The 26,045-nt window shown below is 41.4% G+C and overlaps 1 protein-coding gene across 3 annotated transcripts in view; it reads left to right on the top strand.

The window, feature by feature from the left end:
- The window catches only part of MYO5C (myosin VC), a 117,837-nt gene extending 93,126 nt beyond the window's left edge, over positions 1 to 24,711 (top strand). For all 3 annotated transcript variants that reach the window (XM_086320970.1, XM_086320971.1, XM_086320969.1), the window contains exons 34-41: positions 2,602 to 2,700; positions 3,970 to 4,124; positions 6,664 to 6,753; positions 9,639 to 9,789; positions 10,839 to 11,121; positions 21,401 to 21,575; positions 22,071 to 22,151; positions 23,346 to 24,711. In XM_086320970.1, coding sequence (XP_086177096.1) covers positions 2,602 to 2,700; positions 3,970 to 4,124; positions 6,664 to 6,753; positions 9,639 to 9,789; positions 10,839 to 11,121; positions 21,401 to 21,575; positions 22,071 to 22,151; positions 23,346 to 23,498 — 1,187 coding nt within the window. In that variant the 3' untranslated portion in view covers positions 23,499 to 24,711. The remainder of the gene's footprint in view (positions 1 to 2,601; positions 2,701 to 3,969; positions 4,125 to 6,663; positions 6,754 to 9,638; positions 9,790 to 10,838; positions 11,122 to 21,400; positions 21,576 to 22,070; positions 22,152 to 23,345) is intronic.
- The last annotated feature ends 1,334 nt before the right edge of the window (positions 24,712 to 26,045 follow it).

Here is a 26,045-nt window from a genome sequence, read left to right as displayed (position 1 = left end):
TCTCTATGTCTGTGTCTCTATTCCTGCCCTGCAAATAGTCACTGAAACGTTCTGACTTTTCTCATCTAACTCTTTACTCATTTGTTCAATATTGCTGCTTTCTCCCAATCTCTGTCACTAAGGTTGTATCTGCAACTCTCTGTTCCTTTTACTATCCTCATTTCTTTGAAGAACTCCTTTATTGGTTTTTTTTTTTCAACTTTTCATCAGACTTTAAGTTTCCAAAACCAAAATGAGGCTCTTTTCCTTTCCATAATTATTGATAAAGGTCATCTGCCCCATGAGGGAAGAGACCATGTCTGTCCTTCCCATTACCCCATGGTATCCCCATTGTGGGAAAGAATGAATCAACTGCCATCTCTACGTAAGGACTTCCAAAATCCACCTGCCGTTCCTCACTTTTCCTGAGTCCTACTCCCTTTTTGCCTCTAAGATTACTCCTTCACCTTTCTATTATCACCTCCAGCCCAACTTGTTTTAAGTGGAATGCATCAGCTTCCATTCCTGTATCAGGTATCTATTGATCATATAACAAACTACTCCCAAATTTAGTAGCTTAAAATGACAAACACTTAACAGTGCAATTTCTGAAGGTCGAGAATCTATAAGCAGCTCAGCTGGCTGGTTCTAGCTGAGTCACAGTAGAGTAGTCAGCAAGGATGCTGACATCTGAAGGCTTAGCTGGAGCTGGAGTACCTGCTTCCAGGCTCACTCACATGACTGTTGTCAGGAAAAGCCAGTACCTCTAGGACACTCTTTAGGTGGTACTAGCTCCCAAGAAACATGCTCAGATACAAGTCACCACACTTAAGAATACCCAAAATAGGATGTCCTTATCAGGTACTTCTGCATCATTTATTGGTTTTCCCGGTCTAGATGGAGTTCAGCAATCAGTGGTCCTTCTTACCATAAACAGGTTGCTTAGTAAAATAGTTAACATTCTACCTTTATCAGTCTTCAAGGGAACAGGGCTGGTAAATCACAGAACAAACTCTCATGCAGTAGAAGAGAGTTCTGTTAATTCTTTACCTGTATTATCTTCTTTCTCACCCATCAGAGCCTACTCACTTTTCTTGGCCCAGCTGGAGTGCTACCTCCTTCAAGAACCATTTTTCAACAGTTCTTACTTACCTCTGCATAAATTCTTGTGTCCTCTATTTATTTTTTATGGCTGCTTAGCAAATCACCGTGAAATTAGTGGCTTAATAGAACATGAAACTTACAGTTCTGGATGTCAGAAGTTCAAAATGGTGTTCACTGGCTTAAAATCAACACGTCAGCAGGGCTTCTGGAGGCTTTAGGAGGAGATTCTATTCCCTTGCCTTTTCCAGCTTCTAGAGGCCACCCACTTTTCCTGACTTGTGGGCCTCTTTCACCATCTTCAAATTTGGCAGCATAAAATCTTTGGAATCATTCTGACATTCTAACTTGTACTTCTATAAGTCACATCTCCTCTCAGAGTGGACATGAGTCTTTGGGGACCAGAAGGCAGACTGTGGCCCACCCAAAGATATCCACATCCCAGTCCCCAGAACCTATGAATATATGACTCTACATGGCAGAGGGATTTTGTATATGTGAGTATGTGAGTATTTTTTTTTAATTATTTGTTTGGCTGCCTCAGGTCTTAGCTGTGGCAAGCCGGATCTTCATTCATCATCTTTTGTTGTGGTGCACTAACTCTAGTTTGGACATGGGCTCCAGAGCACATGGGCTCAATAGCTGTGGTACACAGGCTTAGTTGCTCCATGGTATGTGGAATCTTAGGACCCCGACCAAGGATTGAACCCATGTCCCCTGCATTGAAGGGGGATTCTTAACCACTGGACCACCAAGGGGAGTCCCTATGTGAAGGATCTTGAGATGAGGAGATCTACTTGGATCATCCAAGTAGATCCAATATAATCACAAGAGACTTTGTAAGAAAGAGACAGGAATGACAGAGTGAGGGAAGGTGATGGAAGCAGAGAGAGAGAAAGAAGTGATGATAGAAGCAGAGGTCAGAGTGATGTGGCCAGAGCCAAAGAATGTGGTCAGCCTCTAGAAACTGGAAAAGGCAAGAAATGAATTCTCCACTAGAGCCTCCAGAAGAAAAACAGCTCTGCTGACATTTCGATTTTTGTACTGTAAGATCTGTTTTAGTCTATGAACTCCAGAACTGTAAGATTTTTTAAATTGTAGTTTAAAAAATTTTTGTTTTATGCCACTGTAACAGTGGCATAAAACAGCACATAGGAAACTAGTCCAGCCACCTTGGGATCATGCTGTTTGGTGACTGCACACTACATGTTTTGTGAATCTCGTTTTTTTTTAACTGTAATAAGGCAGAAGCAATATCCTGTATTGCTTTCATATCCCTACTGCACTCATTATATACCAGGTGACCATGAGAAAATACATTGGCAGCTATACTCATGGATATACTCATAGATAAGAATTGCTACCAGAAGAAATTCTTCAGGCTTCAATAAAGTTTGCATTTATCAGAAAGCCAGAGCATTTCATGGGCAAATCAGCCAGAATGGGATGGAAAGAGATGGAGTAGTCTCATTATAATGCTTGTTATTGTGTATTTAGCTGATTATTTGCCTCTGCCTACAGCCAATGACGTGCACCTGTCCTCAGGACCCAAGGAGTACCTTGGAATGCTGGAATACAAGAGAGAAGATGAGGCCAAGCTCATTCAAAACCTCATTCTTGGTAATGAAACCTGGGACTCTGAATTTTTGCTTAATTTTTGAGAACTTGAGCCTTAGTCATTGCCACGGTCTTGGGCAGGGATGATAGTTCCTCTTTTTCCTCCACTGCTTCTTCCCCTAGCACAGAGCTTCTCAGCCTCATTTTTGACCATGTGATTCTTTGTTTCGGGTGGATAGGGGCTTTGTATTGTAGGATATTGAGCAGTATCATTGGCTTCTATTCTCTAGAATCCAGTGGCAACCCCTAATCATGACAATAAAAAAAAATGCTGTCAGACATTGCCACATGCCTTCTGGCATCTGCTACCTTGCCTTCAGTTGAGATGCACTACCCTAACCTCTTCCCAAGTCTCATCACATGGTCAGGGTAGAAGACACACCTCCTCATCTTTGTGGTTTAGCACAGGAGTCTTGGGAGAAGTAACCGTGGCTCCCTTGTTCCATTTGCCTTCTGCTGAGAAATTCGTTTGTGTGGCAGGGCCTTCTCAGCCATGGCTATTACAGGAATCTCCCGATTGGCATGCTGTATGGTTGGCAGTCTTAGAACCAGTGCTACTAGCCTGCCTGTCGTCACCATGGAAACCACATAGTCTTCTAGGGAGAAGGAGAAAAACTGCCTCCCTATCAGCTGGTCCCAGGATCTCAAAGCAGAAAGCCCATGTATAGCCTTACTCCTCTTCTCCTAAGTGACCCTCCCCAGAGCACAGGAGCCGCCTACCCATTCTTTCCACCCTGCACTGGTACACAGCTGAGGGGCCTCTTTGTTCCCCTGTCCTAATGCAGACATGGGGAGGTCTTTGTTTGCTTTTCTTAACTTGTTCTATAAAGTTTCTCTCTACATCCCTACTCCGACTTCCAGCCATTCTCTTCTCCTCAAGGCCAACTGATCCTCCTCTGCAGGACTGTTGTACACCTGTTTTCTCTATTCATGGCAGAGGCATGTGATTGCTAAGATCATTCCATCCTCATCATAGAGGCTGAAGTGGGGGTGCATGGACTGGGGTTCCTCTCTTACCTTGGAGATATGAAATTCTGTCTTTTATTCAACCTTGGAAAAGAGAAAATACTTTGCAAATGAGAAGTAAGAGAAGCAGGTGGCACCTGCATGTATATTTTTGCTAAGAAAAAAAGCCAGCCTTAATTCCTCAAAGGGAAAAAACATCTCTGGGTATTCAGGCACTGCATCAAGTACAGAAAAGCAGACACCCCCACCCATACATAGGTTTCTTATCGGGGGAGCTGCAGTCCTCACCGACTCTCTCTGCTCCAGACCTGAAGCCCCGCGGTGTGGTGGTGAACATGATCCCCGGGCTGCCGGCTCACATCCTGTTCATGTGTGTACGCTACGCAGACTCTCTAAATGACGCCGACATGCTCAAGTCCCTCATGAACAGCACCATTAATGGCATCAAGCAGGTGGTTAAGGTAGGAACTACTTTTCTGACATTGGACCTTGGTATTAGGGCTACTTTAGGAACATTTGTGGAAATGACCAGATGCCCAGACTTTTCCCAACCTACACCTCCAGTGTTTGGTCAACTACATGCTTCTTCAAGCCAGTCAGAGGCCCAGTGAAAGACGCCAATCTAATTAGGAAAAGACAGCTTAGGTCAGACAGCCCTAAGGGTGGGACACGGCCAGTTACACCTCAAGTCCTTACCTGTAAGACTACAACCTGATGGTCACCACCCCATCACGTCTGTCCCCTCAGGTGTGAGATTCTTGACTGTAGGGAGTATGTGTCTATCCACGTAACAAGTTTGAATGCCAAGGAATAGGAATAGCCGAAAAATACTCATCTCTTCCCTTGGCACTTATATAATTCTCCTTTATAAAACCACAGTATATACTTTTATTCTTAGCCCAGACATGAAGATAAGGTATATGTAAGGGACCAGTAAAATATAGATCCATTATCCTTTATTCCCCTTCCAAATAAGGAGTAATGTTTGATTATGAGATGTATTTAAAATGTTTAGTTGGGAAAGTCCTATCTTACTTTTAGTAAAATATGTGTTCTAGAAAAGTCATGAGCAATCAAACCCTATCTTAAATACTCTTGGAAAAGAGAAGAAATAAAAGCAGTGAGTGCATCAGGAAATGGGTAATTCTCCCACCGTCCACCCTGCCCAATTTTGTACTAAGAATTCATTATTCATCAGGAGTTAGGAGTAGAAAGCTGACATTGATTTGGTGCTTTACAGTCAGTCTTCATGGGAGCCACCCATGTGTTCTTAGAAGAGACTGCCATAAATCATGTTTTTCCTGTCCCTATTTTCCTAAGTTGGGTTTTCTGCAGACACACTCGCATTACGTTCCAGGCTGTAGGCACACGGTGTTTGCCCCTTCTTGCTGCTCTGGATTGTTTAAATACTTTGAAAGTGAAAGGTACATAGCATAAGGAGTATGAAGCCTTTCTTGTGAGCATCTTCCACCTCAGCTTCTTCAGCGGCTCCGTGATCCTCCCACTCCAGTGCACAGCACGTTAAAGCAGCCCTCACTTGTTCCACATACCCCCTTGACCACTGGGCCTTTTTCTCACACACCCCCTCCTGGCTGCCAGAGCACTTAAAATACTTGTCTCCACCAACTATTTTTCCCTCCTTGCAGCCTGGCTTCTACCCACATTACTCCACAGAAAGATCACCAGTAATTCCTCTTGCTAAATCCAATGGTATTTTATTAACTTATTCTCTTTAAATGGATTAAACAGTAGCAGCACCTCTTTGAAACTCTCTGACATTGTTTTTTAAAACCCAGGGCTCTCCCAGTTTTCTTCTTATCTCTCTGGTCTTCATTACTTCTGACTCCTTTGCTCATTCCTCTCCTTCCTGTCCCATAAGTTGGAATGTTCTTGCCAGCAGAGTCCTTGATCCTGAGCTCTTGTCTGGCCACCCTTTTCCTTCAAGGAGGATATCCTTCTGCCTCTCTCCTGTGGTTTTCTCAGCTGCCCTGGTTCCCCATCATTTCTGCATCCTCTGAGTTTTTGTAGCACCGCCTATGCCTACCATGTAAGCTGTCAGCCACCTATTTAACTGTGTCCTACATATGTCGTGTCTGTCTTCCCAGCCAGAATGTGACATTTGGAGGCCAAGGACTGAGACTTTTCTCAGGCATTCCTACAGTGCCTGCTTCAAGTGTCATAACAGATGATATAACCTGTACAGAAGTACTTTGCAAACCATAATCTGCTAAATAAATACGGCTTTATTTTCATGTTGTTGTTCAGTTGCTCAGTCGTATCTGACTCTTTGCCACCCCATGAACTGCAGCACGCCAGGCTTCCCTGTCCTTCACCATCTCCCAGAGCTTGCTCAAACTCATGTCCATTGAGTCAGTGATGCCATCCAACCATCTCAGCCTCTGTTGTCCCCTTCTCCTCTTTCCTTCAATCTTTCCCAGCATCAGGAGGTCTTTTCCAATGAATTTCTCTTCACATCAGGTGCCCAAGTATTAGAGCTTCAGCTTCAGCATCAGTCCTTCCAATGAATATTCAGGGTTGATTTCCTTTCCTTTAGTCAAATCCTTGACTGATTTGATCTCCTTGCAGTCCAAGGGACTCTCAAGAGTCTTCTCTAGCACTGCAGTTCAAAAGCATCATTGTCCAACTCTCACATCCATACATGACTAGTGGAAAAACCATAGCTTTGACTATATGGACCTTTGTAGGCAAAGTAATGTCTCTGCTTTTTAATATGCTGTCTAGATTTGTCATTGCTTTTTTTTCCAAGGAGTAAGTGTCTGTCTTTTAATTTCATGGCTGCAGTCACCATCCTCAGTGATTTTGAAGCCCAAGAAAATAAAATTCTTTTTATAGTGTAAATTTAATAAAGTCTTTAATTAATAAAAGAAGAATTATTTTTGGTCAAAAGCCACCAGCTAGAAAAACAAGTTAAATATGTCTGTTCTTGGCTCAGAACAATAACAAAATCCAACTTTGTCTTTTCTTGGTTTTTTTTTTAAGGAACATTTAGAAGACTTTGAGATGCTGTCCTTTTGGCTTTCCAATACCTGTCATTTCCTCAATTGCCTGAAGCAGTACAGTGGAGAAGAGGTAGGGACGCCTGCTGCTCCGTGCTCTGTACTGACCGCCAGTCTGCGACCTCCTTGTGGGCCCGAGCTCGCCGGAGTAATTAGGAATCAGACTGCCCAGCCCAGGAACATCCTCTGCTCCAACTGGCCTCCTGGCTTCCTTCTTCCCCAGGAGACCAGCTTCACATCACCAGCTAAATGGAGGTCACAGGCAAAAAGACTTCCAGAAGGAGGTTTAGACCCCGGGCATGATACTAAGCCTCAGTGTCCTTGACTTTCAAATTACATGAGGTGGATTCTTCCCTGGTGGTCCACTGGTTGAGACTTCATCTTTCAAGGAGAGGGTGTGGGTTGAATCCCTGGTTGGGGAGCTGAGATCCCACATGCCTTGCAATCAAAAAAAAAAACAAAACATAAAACAGAAGTAATGTTGTAACTTAAAAGTCTTTATTGAACCAGTTCAATAAAGACTTTTAAAACGATTCACATCAAAAAATCTTTTTAAAAAATTCATGAGATAGATTCAGAGATTTTTCATTTTCCTTCTGGCTGTAAAATTCTGGAGTTGTTAATGTTATCACTCTAAAACACAGCCTTTAGTTCAACCTGCCTACGTTTTCATAGCTGTTATCACTACAAGATTTTGGTTATTCCTCCATCATCTGTAAATCCTTTGCCATTCCTACTCTGCTTTCAAGGGGCTAACATTATAATGAAGTTCTTCACCATCAAGTACTCACAGAGCATTATTTCACTGACCTAAAAGAACAAAAATGACTGGGATTTTCAATGCTCTGCAAAATGGGTATACCATTCTATAGTCCTATCAGTAGTATATAAAGTTCTAGCGTGTCATACCTTTTGCCAACACTAGGTATTGACAGATGTTTTATTGCTTATCAGTCTCATGGGTATAAGATGATACTCTGTTGACTTAAATTGTAATTGCTTGATCACTAGCAAGGTCAAGCATCATTTCATATGCTTACTCATCAGTTGGATTGTTTTTTAAATTGCCTAGTCACATCCATTACCCGTTTTTCTTAGGGGTGATTCTTTTTTCTTATTGATTTATAGGAGGTCTTTACATAGATTGTGGCCTATCATTAACTTTTCTTTATGGAGTCGTTTGTCATCCACAAGTTTTGAATTTTGATGTACTTAAATCTGTCTGTCCTGTTCTTTTATAATACATGATTCAGTGTCCTGTTCAAGAAATTCTTCCCTACCCTGAGATCATGAAGTTCTTTTTTCTTCTAACTTTTTAATTCAAATTTAGAGTTCATAATTATGCTTTTATCCATAATTGATGTGATTATTTATCCCAAATTGACATGTGAAGTAATGATCACATATCTTCTTTCAGGAGAGAAAATAAAATATGAGTAATCCTACTAGTATTAAAGAACAAAAGGAGAAATAGGTAAAGAAAATCCAACTTCTAACCAAAAGGAACGTTGGAGCTGAGAGGGGCACAGACCAGTCCTTTAAGATAACCTGGCATCTGTGTGGCTTTAATGGGAGGCATATCATCATCATTTTTAAAAATTTTATTTTTAATTGCATCACCATTATTTAAATCCTTTCTTTACCCACTTTAACCATGTATACAATGTTTTTTTCCTTGTCTGAAGATTCTTTATTTACTATTTTTTATTTCTAAAATTCCAATGGTTCTTTTTTACCTCTGCCTTTTACAATGTCCTATTCTTATCTTAAATTTTTTTTTTAAATTTTACTTCTTTGAACATTGTAAATGTATTACCATGTTCAGGCTGGGCTGCTGTAACAGAATACCACAGACTAGGTGGCCTGAACAACAGAAATTTATTTTCTCGCAGTTCTGGAGAATGGAAACCTGAGATCAGGGTGCAAGCATTGGGTCACTGGTGAAAGTTCACTTTTAGACTTGAAGATAGTCACCTTCTCCCTGTGTACTCACATGGCCTTTCCTCAGTGCATGGGATCTCTCTAGTGTCTCCTTTTATAAGAACACTAATCCTATCAGGTCAGGACTCCCACCCTTGTGACCTTGTTTAACCTTAATAACATGGAGACAGAGACCCCATCTCCAAAGCTAGCCACAATGGAGATTATGGCTTCAACATATAAATTTGAGGGGGAAACAAATACTCAGTCCATAACATCCATATTAAAGCATTTCAGATTGGTCTATACTCTGTAAAGTTATGAATCTCATTTATTGCATCTATCAACATTTTACAGTAGTTTATTTCCTTGAATGCTTCACTGTTTTTCCTATGAGCTTCCATGGGGGAACAGTAGTATTTACAGATCCTTAGATTCAATCAATTATAGATCATGTAGTACTATATAATACATAACTTAGTGAAAAAGGTCCACGTGTAAGTGGACCTTTTTAAGACCTTACACATGTAAGACCTATGTAGTTCAAACACATATCATTTAAGGGTCAAGTGTAGTTAGTTATAGAAAATAAATGCTATCCAAAACACTAAGAATTTGATACAGATCAGACATTAAGTATAGGAGTTATGCTGCTGCTGCTGCTGCTAAGTCGCGTCAGTCATATCCGACTCTGTGCGACCCCATAGATGGCAGCCCACCAGGCTCCCCCATCCCTGGGATTCTCCAGGCAAGAACACTGGAGTGGGTTGCCATTTCCGTCTCCAATGCATGAAAGTGAAAAGTGAAAGTGAAGTCGCTCAGTCGTGTCCGACTCCTAGCGATCCCATGGACTGCAGCGCACCAGGCTTCTCCGTCCATGGGATTTTCCAGGCAAGAGTACTGGAGTGGGGTGCCATTGCCTTCTCCATAGGAGTTATAGTATAAACTTATTGTAATATCATTAGATACAGAGATAGTATTTTAATATCCTATGTGTCTACATTATTCTAATATTTATATGTTCAAAATTACTTTCAGGAATTCATGAAGCATAATAGTCCACATCAGAATAAGAATTGCTTGAACAATTTTGACCTTTCAGAATACAGACAGATTCTTAGTGATGTGGCTATACGAATATATCATCAGTTCGTTATCGTAATGGAAAATAACATTCAACCAATAATAGGTAAGAAAAGAATTGATGACTAAGAAATATTTATAATGATGTTGAGACCTTAAAAAATAAATCTGCATGGAATGTGTAATTGAAAAGAATATAATTTTTTTAAGCCAATAGTAAAATAATTTATTGGTTTAGTCTTATCCTTTTCTGCCCCACCCTTCCCCCAAAGAAAACAACTAAGTCATGTTGACATAAGTGGTTTTAGTCACTAGGGTGATAGTACTCATAGTAGCAGAAAATGCCAGTGTGGTGTTGACAATCCAAATTGTGACTTGGTCATGTTTCCAGTGGTATAAGCAAACGTTCACACAAAAACCTCTACATCTCCCAAAAACAAGCATTAATTTTCAGAGGTGGTACAGCCATGATACTCAGAAAGGAAGAGAACCATTTTTTCCTCAAGTAATACTATTTTTAGAGATTTTCCCTAACCACAATGCAAATAAGAGATTCACAGTATCACCTACATAAGTATGCTTCTCTACTGTAGCTTCAAAGAACGTAATTTTAGAACAAGAAACTTTACTAATATAAATGCCCACTATTTAATTCTCTGATTGCCTAAAGTGATTACATATATAAAAGTACATGGGTCATAGTTTTCTTTCTGTAAGGGGGATCCATCCTGTAGGGAAAGATTTGGGAGAACCGCTGCTCCTTATGTGGCTAACACTGGTTCTGAGCCAAGTATTTTGGAAATCCTAGAGCTCCACTCAACTTCTTGTATACTTTCTTCAGTTTTCTGAAATTGAAATACTGTAGGCTTTAAGTAGTTCCAGACCATGAGTTGTCATGCTAACCAGCTCTCTCTCCTGTCAAGTTGAAAGAAGAGGAACTGTTCCCCTCCTGTAGATGGTGGTGCATTCCCATCCACCCCTTACAGCCTGGTGTTCCCCAACCCTCCATCCTTCTGCTTTCTCTGTTACAGCTGTATCCACCCTAACTCTTGTGAAAATTGTCGCACTCCCTGAAACAGACACACGAGAGCAGGGGAAATGTCCTCTGGGCGTCCCCACTGCGTGTGCAAGAAAAGCCTCCATTTTTCTCCGTAGTGCCAGGCATGCTGGAGTACGAGAGTCTGCAGGGCATTTCTGGCCTGAAGCCCACAGGCTTCCGGAAGCGGTCCTCCAGCATAGACGACACGGATGCCTACACGATGACCTCCGTCCTGCAGCAGCTGAGCTACTTCTACAGCACCATGTGCCAGAATGGCCTGGACCCTGAGATCATGAGGCAGGCAGTGAAGCAGCTCTTCTTCTTGATCGGGGCGGTGACCCTGAACAGCCTCTTCCTGCGCAAGGACATGTGCTCCTGTAGAAAAGGGATGCAGATAAGGTAAGATCCATAAGCCACCACTAACCCTGGAGAGGCTGGCTGGAAAGGATGCTCCTGAAGTCCGAGACTGCATGCTCTGCCCGCCCTCCCTCCACAAGAGCGGCACTGCTGGAGGGTGTGGAAAATGACTCTTAGAGCCATGGAGATCTCAGCCATATGATGCCAGGCCCTCCTCCCATCACTCTACCTATGCTAACTTGACACTCTGGCAGAGTGGCTTCAACTAAGAGCTAATAACTGTGTATTTTAAATTCTGGCCCTCTGTGGTTATCATATATGCAGCCAGTACTTGTTGACCACCACCTCTGTGATTAGCACTGCTGGTGGGGGACACAGGAAACAAAGGAAAGGGTGATTTGATCCCTGCTGTTGAGAAGCTAAATGATGATTCAAGATCACTATAATTAAGTCATAAATAAGTGGTACAGGAAGTGCTTCACAGAGGAGAGATGACTGTGGCCAGAAAAGTTAAAGAAGCCTGAAAACTGTTTGTGAGTGATCAAAAATGGAAGAACATTCCGGGCAAGGGAATGAGTGGGCAAAGCCATAGTGGTAGGACCGAGTGAGGACCCCTCCTCAGGCAGGAGTAAATATCAATAGCTCTGTCTAGATTAAGTGCAGAGAAGGCAATGGCACCCCACTCCAGTGCTCTTGCCTGGAAACTCCCATGGACAGAGGAGCCTGGTAGGCTGCAGTCCATGGGGTCGCTAAGGGTCGGACACGACTGAGCGACTTCACTTTCAATTTTCACTTTCATTCATTGGAGAAGGAAATGGCAACCCACTCCAGTGTTCTTGCCTGGAGAATCCAAGGGACGGGCAAGCCTGGTGGGCTGCTGTCTATGGGGTCGCACAGAGTTGGACACAACTAAAGCAACTTAGCAGCAGCAGCTAGATTAAGTGAAGGTTTATATCAGGATCTACAGGACTGAAGTAGAGTGGTAAGCTGGACCTAGATTGGGAGGGCGTAAAATGCCAGGCCAAGCATTGAGAGTTCATCCTGCAGACATGGTTATCCAGTTTGTTTGTTTGTTTTTTTAATTTCTTTTTGTGTATTTATTTATTTTTGGCTGTGCTGAGTTTCTGTTGCTTTTCGAGGGCTTTCTCTAGTTGCCTCTTATGGGGCTATTCTTCCTGCAGTGTGAAAGCCTCTCATTACAGTGGCTTCTCTAGTTGCAGAGCACGGGCTCTAGAGCACGGGCTAAGTAGTCGTGGCATGTGGGATTAGTTGCCTGGTGTTATGCGGGATCTTTCCGGATCAGAGGTTGAACCCGTGTCCCCTGCTTTGGCAGGCAGATTCTTATCCATTGTGTCACCTGGAAGTCTAGTCATCCAGTTTTGAAGTGTGTCAGCTTCTCTGTCTCTAAGAGAAGAGAAAACACAGATCATTAGCTATTGTTTGAATTAACACTGTCACATGATTAGAAAGCAAATAATATGGGCTAGATATTTAAGATTTTTTAATATGTACACGGATTTGATACCTGTAGGTGACAGGAGGATGTAGGGTGGTGATGATGGCAGTTACACAATGAAAAGTGACCTAAAAAGTTTATTAAGCCAAGTAGTACATAAGAGGCATCCATTACACCTTAGCGTTGGTGAAGCTTGGACGTCTCTACAAAGCAGTGTGTGAAATTCCCATGACCCCATGTTGTAGTTTTCAGATACAAGGGAGTATTCAGGAGGGCTGGGCTTTGTGGGTCTTTTCTTCTTCACTGAGAGGAAAGGCTTCTGTTTATTTCCCAAGTTCTGAACAGATGCCCTGAAGTCCTCTGGGGCAGGCCTCAGGCTTATTTAAAGTCAAGTCATAAACCTACACATGTCACCAAAGTCTTTGCTAAACAACTCTTATTCCACCAGTAGGTCCCCAAGCTCAGTGAACATTTGTCCCCATAGGTGCCCAGCACTCTTTCCTCTCACCAACTGGAAGTGCTATTAGGGAAGTACTGCCTTTCCAGTGTGTTGCTCTGAGTGAACAGCACATACATCTTAGAGACATTTGTTCATTCAGATATTGATTCAGCTTCTGCCATAAACAAGGTACTTCAGGATTGGCAGTGATTTTACCATGACAACACAAGCACTGCAATAGCAAAACATGAACACAAGTGGAAAATCAAACTCCAAGAAAGGAAAAATAAACAGTGGACAGAGTAGCTTGAAAACGGGCACTGGGCTTTCTGACTGCCAGGAGAAAAAAGCAAAACATCAGTAGCTCTCTGGTCTCATCTGGCATGGTGAAGCAGACCAGTTCCTGGGAAAAGGTAAAAATTTTCCTAGTACGTAGTTCTTTTTGTTGTTCCTAATGGGCTGCCGTCTACGGAGTCTCACAGAATCGGACACAACTGAAGCGACTTAGCAGCAGCAGTCATAAATTTATAAAAAATATTATCTCATGTGGAACTTTATCTCACCATCTCCACAATAGCATTTTTATTGCAGGTTCCATTGTGGTTATTTTGCCCAGGCATCATATATATATATATATATATATATATAAATTTTTTTGGCTCTGCTGGATCTTCATTGCTGTGCAAATCTCTAATTGCAGCAAGTGGGGGCTACTCTAGTTGCAATGTGCAGGCTTCACACTGCAGCAGCTTCTCTTGCTGCCGAGCATGGGCTCCAGGTGCAGGGGCTTCAGTAATTGTGGCTCGTGGTTTCAGTAGTTGCGGCTTCCAGGCTCTAGAGCACAGGCTCGACAGTTGTGGTGCATGGGCTTAGATGTTCCACAGCAAGTGGGATGTTCTCAGATCAGAGATTGAACCTGTGTCTCCTGAATTGGCAGGTGGATTCTTTACCACTGAGCCTTCAAGGAAGGCCGCCCAGGGTTCTTTGATAAGAACCTAGGTAGGGCCTGTGGAGACAGTTCTGTTAGGAACCAGAATGATGTGGCCCAAGTACAGACATTGCTTGTTGTCCTGAGGGAATCTGGGAGAATATAAAAGGCATTGACTTGGGTCTTAGAGGACAAGAAGGATTTCAGCCCAAGAACTAGAGAATTGAGCACAGGCCTCAGTGAAGGAATGCTTAGGGCAGGGTATGAATAGCCCTCCTTGAAAGGAGAACCAGAGTGATGGGTGGATCTAGAAAGATAAGTTACAGAGACAGAGCGGAGTGCCAGCATGAGAAATGCATGCTTTAGTCCCTCAGGAATGGCAGCAACCTCAGAGATTTTTCTTTTTCAGAAGGCTTTAAACTATGGATTTTTTTTTTTTTTTAGTAGTTGTGGGATTATTCGGGTTATAGATTTCATCTTAGGTGAGTCTGGTAGTTTTTGGTTTTCAAGGAATTAGTCCGCTTCATCACAGTTGAGGTAATGTGGGTATCACTGTTCAGAATATTCCTTTATTATTCTTTTAATTTCTGCAGAATTTGTAGCAACGGCCCCCGTCCACTCCTCTTTGGGTAATTTGTCTTCTCTTCTCCTTGGTCAGTCTTGCTACAGGTATATCAATTTTATGATCTTTTCAAAGAACCAGGTTTTGATTTCATTGATTGTCTTATTTTTTAAATTTAATGGACTTCTGTTCCTGTCTTTCTTCATTCCTTCTGCCTACTTTGCATTTAGTTTTCTTTTCTTCTAGGTTCCTAAAGTAGAAGCCTGGATTATTAGCTCTGAGACTCTTTTCTAACATAAGCATTTAATGCTATACATTTCTCTCCCAGCACTATTTTAACTCTATCCCCCAACACACAGTTTTGACGTATGTTGTTCAGTTCATTTTTGTTCAATTCAAAATATTTTTTAATTTCCCTCAAGTCTTACTCTTTGACTCTTGGATGGTATAGAAGTGTGTGTTGTTTAATTTCCAAGTGTTTAGAGACTCTCTTGTTACCTTTCTGTTATTGATTTTAGTTTAATTTTGTTGTGCTTAAAGAATATACTTTGTCAGTCGGACTGTTAGAAACAGAAGGTAGAATGGTGGTTGCCTGAAGCTGATGAGAGAGAGAGAGAAAGGGAGTTGTTGTTCCGTGGATGTACAGTTTCAGTTTTACAAAATGTTCTGGGAGCTTAGTTTCACAACATGGTGCATATAGTTAAGGCTACTATGCTATCCTATACACTTACAATGGTTAACATGGTAATTTTATGTTATGTATTTTCTACCACAATTTTTAAAAAGATCCCTAGATGCACACAGGTTAACATACACTGTAGGTTATGATGCTAGAGTTCCCAACCATCCCACTTTGTCTTAGACTTTCCCAGATTTATTTTTAAAACACAAACTTATAAATACTTTTACATTGAAAAAAACAAACTTTATATTTGTTATTGTTGGTCAGTCATTAAGTCATGGCTCTTTGCAACCCCATGAACTGCAGCACACCAGGCTTCCCTGTCCTTCACCATCTCCCAGAGCTTGCTCAAACTCATGACCATTGAGTCGGTGATGCCATCCAACCATCTCATCCTCTGTCATCCCCTTCTCCTCCTGCCTTCAATCTTTCCCAGCATCAGGAGGTCTTTTCCAATGAATTTCTCTTCACATCAGGTGGCCAAGTATTGGAACTTCAGCTTCAGCATCAGTCCTTCCAATGAATATTCAAGGTTGTTTTCCTTCAAGATTGACTGGTTTGATCTCCTTGCAGTCCAAGGGACTCTCAAGAGTCTTCTCCATCACCACAGTTCAAAAGCATCAATTCTTTGGTGTTCAGCTTTCTTTATGGTCCAACTCTCACATCCGTACATGACTACTGGAAAAGCCATAGCTTTGATTAGACGGACCTTTGTCAGCAAAGTAATGTCTCTGCTTTTTAATATGCTGTCTAGGTTGGTCATAGCTTTTCTTCCAAAGAGCAAGCATCTTTTAATTTCATGGCTGCAGTCACCATCGGCAGTGATTTTGGAGCCCGAGAAAATAAAGTCTGTCACTGTTTCCACTGTTTCCCCATCTATTTGCCATGAAGTGATGAGAAAATTTATATGATTTCAGTTATTTTTAAATTTGTTAATACTTGCTTTTATGACCCAGAATACAGTCTACTTTTGTGAATATTCCAAATGCAGTTGAAAAGAATGTACATTCTTCTGTTGTTGGGTAGAATATTCTATAAATGTCAATTTGTCGATGGTATTTTTCAGGGCTTCCCTGGTGACTCAGACAATAAATAATCTGCCTGCCATGCAGGAGACCTGGGTTCGATCCCTGGGTCAGGAAGATCCCCTGGAGAAGGGAATGGCAATCCACTCCAGTATTCTTGCCTGGAGAATTCCATGGACAGAGGAGTGACTAAGACTTTGACTTTCACTTTCATTTTTCAGTTCTTCTGTATCCTTGCTGATTTTCTGTCTACTAATTCTATTGACTACTGAGAGGTGTATTGAAGTCTTCAACTGTAATTATGAATGTGTCTGTTCTTTCAATCTGTCAGTTTTTGCATTATGTATTCTGAAGCTGTGTTTTTCTTACACTCTGAGTAAGGTGCATACACATTAAACATTGTTATGTCATCTTGGTGAACTGACCCTCCTATCATTATGTGGGGGTCTCTCTTTATCCCATCCTGTTAATTTTCTCTGCTTTGACGTCTACTTTATGGACTTCCCTGGTGGCTCAGATGGTAAAGTGTCTGTCTACAATGCAGGAGACCCGGGTTCGATCCCTGGGTTGGGAAGATCCCCTGGAGAAGGAAATGGCAATCCACTCCAGTACTATTGCCTGGAAAATCCCATGGAAAGAGGAGCCTGGTAGGCTACAGTCCATGGGGTCACAAAGAGTCGGACATGACTGAGCGAAATGAGTCAGTCATATCTTGTCTGAAAGTCTACTTTTTAATTGGATCAGTGTTTTCATAGTATACCTTTTCCCATCCTTTTATTGTAAACTTATTTGTGTAATATTTGAAGTGTAGGCAGCATATATTTGGGTCCTTTTTTTTTTTAATCCAGTCTGACAATCTCTGTTTCTTGTTATATTTAAACCATTTTAATTTAATGTATTTATTGATATATGACATATTTAGATATAAGTCTACATTTTTGTCATTTTCTATTTGTTCCTTCTGGTTTTTATTTCTTTGATTTCCTGTTTCTGTCTTATTTGGGGTTCTTTGAACATTTTTGGCATCCTTTTTAAATTTCCCTATTGTGTTTTCTCTATATCTCTCTGTATCTTTTTTAATGGTTGTTCTAGAAATTATAGTATCATACTTACCTTTTTCAATCTATTTGGAATCAATATCTTTTATTTTTAAATTGGATTTTTAAAAAGCTGTTTATTTGGATTTTTTAGTCACACTGCATGGCATGCATGGTATTGGTTCCCCAACAAGGGATTGAACCCATGCCCCCTTCACTGAAAGTTTGGATCCCCAACCATTTATCACATTAAGTCTACTTGGGCTTTACTTAACTCACTATGTGCTACACTCCCAGCAAATGTCCCCATCTGGGGTCAGGTGGTGGGAGGACGGAGCTAAGAAGCATTCACCCCCATCCCCTTGAGCTGCAGTTCCTCCAGCTGAAGAAGTTCCCCTCTCTGATTTAGTTTGCTGCTGGAGCCTGCTGCCACCACCATAGGACTGTTTGGGGCTTGTGCATAACAGAGTGAAGAAAAATAAAGAAAAGGAGAAATAAGAAAAACAGAATTTCTACCCTCTCTCAGAGTATTAGGACACCCCCTTTTCAGCACCTCAAACCAGAACTGGAGGGTTCCTCCTAGAGCTCTTAGTTATCAGCAATGCCCACTGCTGAATTTCAGGCTGCTTTGAGTTCAAACCAGTGACTAGCCAAGGGGAAGATACTGGTAAACTCAGTATTAATTGGGAGATACTTCAGATTCTGGTCTTTTTCCCCACACCACCTGCTACTGTTTACTTTTCAAAGTCCTCAAATAGTTGTTCCAGGCATTCCATCCAGGTTTTATAACTGCATTCCGTGGGAGACACAAAATGGAGTGCTTATTCCATCTTACCAAGAACTAGAGCTCCCAATACAGATTTTTGAGTAGGAGGATTAAGATGCTCAAAATTCAGATTTAGAAAAACTGTGGCAGAATTGAATAGGATGGATTAGAAGGGATGAGATGGGAGGCCCATTAGGAATCTACTGTAATAAGAACTTAAGCTAGTGGGACAAAATTGAGAATGACAGTGTCGGGGTGGGGGTGGGGTGCTTACCAGAGCAAGAGAAGTCATTTCACACTTATTACCTCCTTATGGAATACATTAACTCAGCGTTATTGTCCCAGTGATATAACCCATGGGGAGTTGCTAATCTGGAAGGTCAGAGCTAGAGCTGACCTTAGAGATCACCTAGTTCACTCAATTTCTTAAACAGCTTCATTGATATATAATCTCCATGCCATACAGTTCACTTGTTTAAAGTGTAGAGTTCAATGAAGTTTGGTATATTTACAGAATTATGTAACCATCACCATAATGTAATTTTAGAAAAGCTTCATCACTCCAAAAAGAAACCTTAAACCCAGTTATCAGCCACTCTTATCCCCTACCCACATCCCACTGAGTCCCCTCCTCCTCACCTCAGTTCAGTTCAGTTCAGTCGCTCAGTCATGTCCGACTCTTTGTGACCCCATGGACGCCAGGCCTCCCTGTCCATCACCAACTCCCAGAGTTTACTCAAATTCACGTCCATTGAGTTGGTGATGCCATCCAACCATCTCATCCTCTGTCGTCCCCTTCTCCTCCTGCCTTCAATCTTTCCCAGCATCAGGGTCTTTTCCAATGAGTCAGTTCTTTGCATCAGGTGGCCTTAATATGCGAGCTTCAGCATCAGTCCCTCATGAATATTCAGGACTTACTTCCTTTAGGATGGACTGGTTGGATCTCCTTGCAGTCCAAGGGACTCTCAAGAGTCTTCTCCAAAATCACAGTTCAAAAGCATCAATTCTTCAGTGCTCAGCTTTCTTTATGGTCCAACTCTCACATCAGTACATGACTATTGGAGAAACCATAGCTTTGACTATACAGACCTTTGCTGACAAAGTAATGTCTCTGCTTTTTAATATGGTGTCTAGGTTGGTCATAGCTTCTCTTCCATGGAACAAGTGTCTTAATTTCATGGCAGCCATCACCATCTGCAGTGATTTTGGAGCCCAAGAGAATAAAGTCTGTCACTGTTTCCATTGTTTCCCCATCTATTTGCCATGAAGTGATGGGACCGGATGCCTTGATCTTATTTTTTGAATGTTGAGTTTTAAGCCAGCTTTTTTTTTTTTTTCAAGCCAGCTTTTTCACTGTACTCTTTCACTTTCATCAAGAGACTCTTTAGTTCCTCTTCGCTTTCTGCCATAAGGTTGCATATCTAAGGTTATTGATGTTTCTCCCAGCAATCTTGATTCCAGCTTGTGCTTCATGCAGCCCAGCATTTCACATGATGTACTTTGCATATAAGTTAAATAAGCAGGGTGATGATATACAACCTTGATGTACTCCTTTCCCAATTTTGAACCAGGCCATTGTTCCATATCTGGTTCTGTTGCTTCTTGACCTTTATACAGATTTCTCAGGAGCCAGGTAAGGTGATCTGGTATTCCCATGTCTTTCCATACATCAACATGCATCCGCCACGTTTACACCCGTGGCGGATGCATGTTGATGTATGGCAAAACCAATACAATATTGTAAAGTAAAATAATAATAATAATAATTAAAAAATTAAAAAAAATTTTTCCACAGTTTGTTGTGATCCACACAGTCAAAGGCTTTAGTGTAGTCAATGAAGCAGCAGTAGATGTTTTTCTGGAATTCTCTTGCTTTTTCTTTGATCCAATGACAACATCAAATATATTTTCTTCCTCTACAGATTTGCTTATAATAAATGAAATCATAAAATACATTGTCTTTTGTGAGTAGCTTCATTCACTTAGTGTAATGTTTTCATATTTCACCCATGTAGTAGCATGTGTCAGTATCTCACTCATTTTTATTGTTGAATAACATCTTATTGTATAGATAGACCACAATTTATTTATCTGCCCACCAATTGGTAAACATTAGGGTTGTTTTCATTTTTTGACTATAATGATTAATGCTCCTGTGAACATTTGTGTATGATTTTTTTGTGTGGACCTTTCAATTCGGAGTTGCTGGGTCAGATGGTAGTTCTATGTCTAACATTTTGAGGAAATGCTTGTTTTCCTTAGCAGCTGTACTATTTACATTCTCCCTAGCAATGTGTGAGTGTTCTCAACACCCTGATTTACCAAGAGAGGTAGAGTAACTTTCCAGGCTCACAAAACAGATTGGTGAGATTAAAACCCATGCCTCTTAACTTATAAACCTATGATAGTAAGTGACAGAAACTAGAATAGAAACCCCAGTGAACTTAGAAAACCTTCTACCAGTTGAAAATTTTCTGCTACTTTAGGAAAAGAGTTCAAACAGTTTTTATACCAGTGTAAATCCCCTCTTGGAAGGAAAGTTATGACCAACATAGACAGCATATTAAAAAGCAGAGACATTACTTTGCCAACAAAGGTTCGTCTAGTCAAGGCTATGGTTTTTCCTGTGGTCATGTATGGATGTGAGAGTTGGACTGTGAAGAAGGCTGAGTGCCGAAGAATTGATGCTTTTGAACTGTGGTGTTGGAGAAGACTCTTGAGAGTCCCTTGGACTGCAAGGAGGTCCAACCAGTCCATCCTAAAGGAGATCAGTCCTGGGTGTTCATTGGAAGGACTGATGTTGAAGCTGAAACTCCAATACTTTGGCCACCTCATGCAAAGAGTTGACTCATTGGAAAAGACCCTGATGCTGGGAGGGATTGGGGGCAGGAGAAGGGGACAACAGAGGATGAGATGGTTGGATGGCATCACTGACTCAATGGACATGAGTTCGAGTGAACTCCAGGAGTTGGTGATGGAAGGGAGGCCTGGCGTGCTACGATTCATGGGGTCGCTAAGAGTCGGACACGACTGAGCGACTGAACTGAACTGAATTGAAGTCCCCCCTTCAAATATCACTATGAGGTTTTCCTTTAAGATATTTTCAAATCTATTATTAAAGGTACATTAATAGATTGTTTTATAAATTATTGTAGTCACTGTTCTTTGCTCAGATTTTCTCCAAAGTTTATTGCTATTATGACCACTCACCCTAGACCATCATGATCCTTAGAATCATGGATCATGAGAGCTGATCACCTGGCCCAACCCTCTCTTGTTACAAATGAAGAAACTGCTGGACGTGGTCCTAAGGATCTTAGTGAACACTGGTACCATGCTGGGACATGCTTAGGGACTCTACACCTTCCCCTAAAGTGTTCTAAATGGATCACCCACTGTTCTCTGCTCCTCTGGCTTTTACTCCAGGTGCAACATCAGTTACTTAGAAGAATGGCTTAAAGATAAGAATTTACAGAACAACTTGGCCAAGGAAACTTTGGAGCCTCTCTCACAGGCAGCATGGTTGCTTCAGGTGAAGAAGACCACCGACAGTGATGCCAAGGAGATCTACGAACGCTGTACCTCCCTGTCTGCTGTGCAGGTAATCAGGTTTGTTCAGTGTCTCCCTGATCTTCACCAGTGATCATGTGACTGGCATCCCCTTTCCTGGCTTAGCTGGCATGGGGTGCATCTGCATCTCTGTGTGCTCTTTGGCCTACCCACTTATCTAACAAGCATTTATTAAATAGTAACTCTAGACCTTGAAAACCTAAAAGTTTGTATGGCACATTCCCTGCCCACAAAACCACAGATGTGTGTGTGTGGGGGGAGAGGATGTAGGACTGGAGAAGGAGGCTGGAAATGGGGAATTGTCTCACAGTCATCTAATTATATGATGTCCTTGCTCCCATCTATGCTCTTCTCAGCTTGTTTTCTCTCTTCTTGGGGAAAAAAATAACACATGGTTCCTAGAGCCAGATTACAGTATTAAAGAACCACTTGTGGTTCCCAACTGTGCCCAGACCACTGGAACCATCATTTCATGGACAGAGTTATCCTTTTCGTGGCCTTATACTATCTTATGCATTGTTTGCAGATCATAAAGATTCTTAATTCATACACACCTATAGATGACTTTGAAAAAAGAGTGACTCCATCCTTCGTTCGCAAAGTGCAGGTGAGATGCTTAAGATGTGCCTTTTAATTTTTAGTATGAGACAGTGATATTTAATTACCACTATAGAAGTTCAGAATTAAAGTACATGTAACAAATATACAAAGGAAATGCCCACAGGAAAAGTGGCAGAAATCTTCCCTGTCAAATTCCCCCCGTTTTCAGAAGCCATTTTAGCCCTGGTGGCAAGGGACTGAAAACACCAAAACCATGACTCTCAGTCTACAGTCCTTCAGCATGTCTTGTTTCTCATCAGTCTTTGAGCATGGACAAGGGAACAGAGGCTGAATAGAAACAGAGAACCTACGTACTCATTTTTTCTTATTTTAATCCCTAAAGTTTCTTTCCCAATGCCTTAGGGCAGCAGTTCTCAAAAGTTGCATTCAAGAGTCTTTGGTGAGGTGGGGAGGAGTGGATCCTTGAGATAATTTCAGAGAGTCTGCAAAGTCTTCCTTTTTCCAAATATATACCTGTGTGAGGCAGACTTTTCTTCACACACTTCAACCAGAATAGCAAATCACTACAGGTGAATGCAGAAGCAGATACAAGATTCCACCTGTCACATTAAGTCAGTCATTAAAAATTTACAAAATTATAAAAAATAATACTACTTCCCAGTAGTTTTTTTTTAATTTTCTTTCAAATTTGAGTTATTTTTCAATAAAAATATGTTAACATGTCTTGGGCTTTTCTTGTTAAAAGTAGTTTAAATTATTGTTTTATTACTAATATGATAAATATCCATAGCTCTAACCACATGCACGAAAGCTGTTTAGGGTCCTCAGTAATTTAAGATTTTAAAGGGGTCCTGAGACCAAAAAGTTTGCAAACCACTGAACTAAAAATAATTATGAATGCAATAAAAATTTAATACTGAGCTCCACTCATGAGCTGAGAATTATGCCATGAGAATAGGTAAGAATAGAAACTAGATCGATTTACAGTCAGCCCATCCTGGGGGAAATTAACTTCTGAAGTGAAAAAGAGCAAGTAGGTCTTCATGAGAGCTGGCCTGGAAGACCCAAACAGACCATTTCACCTTGTGCTGTGCTGTCGAAAAGCCCCTTTGTGTGTTATCTCACAAGATTTTGAAAGGAGTTTTTCACTGTTGTGTTTTCCTTACTCTTGACTTCCAGACAGCAACATAGCAGAGCGCACTGGTTTCCTTATTCATCTTCCCCCTGGTTCTCATTTCAGGCTCTCCTCAACAGCCGAGAGGATTCATCACACCTGATGTTGGACACCAAACACCTCTTTCAAGTCACATTTCCTTTTACTCCCTCTCCACATGCCCTGGAAATGATCCAGATCCCCAGCAGTTTTAAGCTTGGCTTTCTCAATAGGTTATAGCAGGAGAAAAGGGCATAAGTGCACTTTTCTTTCAAAAGCTCAGTGAAGCTCAAATAAGAGGGAGGTGGCTTACACCTGATTGGAACTGGAGATGCTTTGGAATGTGATTTAATGAGGAAAATAAGAATTCTCCCAAATGGGCCACATCTCTTCTTGCTCATGGTGATGGTGCTGCCGCCGTCATCTTGTAAGAATTAACACACACCAGTTGAGATTGGAAAGGCCACATCTACCTTTGGAATCTCAGCCAAATTTTACTAGAATTCCTTCAATACTCATATTTTCTGCCTGGTGCCTCTATCTTATGACAAGAGTCCACCCAGTGGGAGTGAGACTCTCGGGACACAGCTTATCCTGTTTTCTAAGGTTCATGTGAAGCCCAGATATTTATGAAGCCACAAATGGGTTCCAGGATTGTCTTTCAAATCATCCCATTTGACCATGACCCATCAGAAATTCTCTCACCCGCACGCTTGCTTGATGAGAGTGGGGGTGCTTCACCAACTCTTTTTACTGAAGATGCTTCTGCATTAAAAAATATTTATTTCAGGCCCCTCTAATTTTTAAGAGAATATTCAACCTGAAATAAATCATGAAGTATTTTTATGTAAATATTCATTTAAAACTAATATATCATTCAAGTCTAACTCCCACATCATTTATCATCTCCTCCAAAAGAACACGTCATTAAATTTTCTCTGCCAACATATTTGCCATAACTTTTCATTGTTTAATATCTTTCATACGATGACTTAAATAACTAGTTTGAAAAGGCAACCTAAATGATTTTTTCTGTCTTATCAGCATTCAAATATGTTTTAAGATTTCCTCATAAAAATAACTGAAAAATTATGTCAGTTCCGTCTTTTGAGAAATCTCCCAAGTTTTCTGGGAACTGACTATTCCTTGTTCCTCCAGGTTTCCTAATTTCTTCCTCTCAGAGCAGAAAACGTGACTTGATAAGCACTCCTGGCCTGTGGACTCAGTGCTCTTCCATACCTCCCCAGAGTCACAGGCCATGGCTAACTGTAATATGGGCATATACCTTAGGAGTAGAGATGATCCATGATGATGAATTAACGTCACCCTTCCAATATGTAATAATGTCTTTTCATATCATAAATGATTTAATTTAGTTCACTCGGATATATTGTATATGAAGACATGAGAAGTAGAACTTTGTAATATTTTAATCAATAAAATTACCACATGATCTGGGTCAAATTCTTTTATTTGCCAGGAGATTACATTTTTCCTAAGTGCACAAGGTTTATGCTTTGCTTTAAGGGTCATACTTAAAGATGCTGGAAATGTTACAGATTCATAACACCTCATAAAACATATATAAAATTTTTTAGCAAGGAAGTAAATATGCCCTCTTTGGCTGTATCTCCAGGTAGCTCCCAGACTGTGCCAGCATTAGGGGCTACTTGGCAGAGAGTTGGCTGGGTTTTGATTCACATGGATTGCCTTCTTCCTGCCCCTTCCAGGTCTCCCCTACACCACAAAGAGCCCATCACTCTTCCTTTTTGGCTCCCATAACTCAAGCTTCCTGTCTGTTTTATAGCACCCATCATGGGCTATAGGACAGTAACATTGGCCGTTCCCTCTGGTACCCTGTGAGCTCCTGGAGAAAAGGTCATCTCAATGCTAGCAAGTGGAACTTCAGGAGCAGAGTCCTACTGGAGGCAGCAGGGTTTGTAGGGGGTCAGTCTTGGGAAGGAGTAGATCTTGTTTGAAGACAAGGGGACCTGCAGAGCCTGAAGAGCATACACATGGAGAAAGGGGCAGGGAAGCACTCACCACACTGTCTAGATCCATTCTACAAAGACGAAGGTGGAAAGAGTGGCCAAAACCATGAGGTACTGATGGGGTGAGGACTGTAAAAAGGCAGGAGCTGCTGCTAACCTTCAATAACAGGTAAATGTCAGGGCCACTCAGTGAAGCAGGGTGTGAATTCATAGGGGTCAAACCTGCCAAACTCTGCTTCCTGCAGAGAGCAGAGAACTACACTCTAAAAACTGGTCCACGGGGTTTCTGAGGGAACCTGGCGGTATGGAGGCCTAGGGGGTGAGTGAGTGATGCAACCTGCAGTGAGTGCCCCAGCTGTGAACACAGAGCGGAGGTGGGAAGGAAGAGAGCCGCTGAGCTGTAAAGTCCAGATAAGGAGATTACTTAGACGGATGCAGTTGCCTTAGCACCTTGAAGCTGCAGCTCTAACTTCTCCACATTCTGCTGATCGGTTCCAAGTGTTGACTCTCTGGAAGGTATGTATGTGTTAACATTAGAGTACTCAGACTTCCTTAAATGCTCAGAAAAGTGTTCAGATGTGTGCATACCAAGTTGTTGACAGGGGTCTTTCTGGGCAGTGAGGGTATAGGTAAAGGAAGTTATGGTAGTTAATCTGTATGTTCTAATTTTTCCACATTTCACATGCATTTCTTCTGAGATAGGTGCTTTGTTTTAAGAATATATTTAGTATTGACATCAGGGGCAAATTAAGCATCTTTACAATTTAATAAGTTTTAAAAACTGACCCACATAACA

This window comes from Bos grunniens, chromosome 10, assembly GCF_055505025.1.
Source record: "Bos grunniens cultivar Pamir isolate PY7600 chromosome 10, Bosgru_T2T1.0, whole genome shotgun sequence".
NCBI classification, from domain to species: Eukaryota; Metazoa; Chordata; class Mammalia; order Artiodactyla; family Bovidae; genus Bos; species Bos grunniens.
This window is presented reverse-complemented; position numbering and strand designations above follow the sequence as displayed.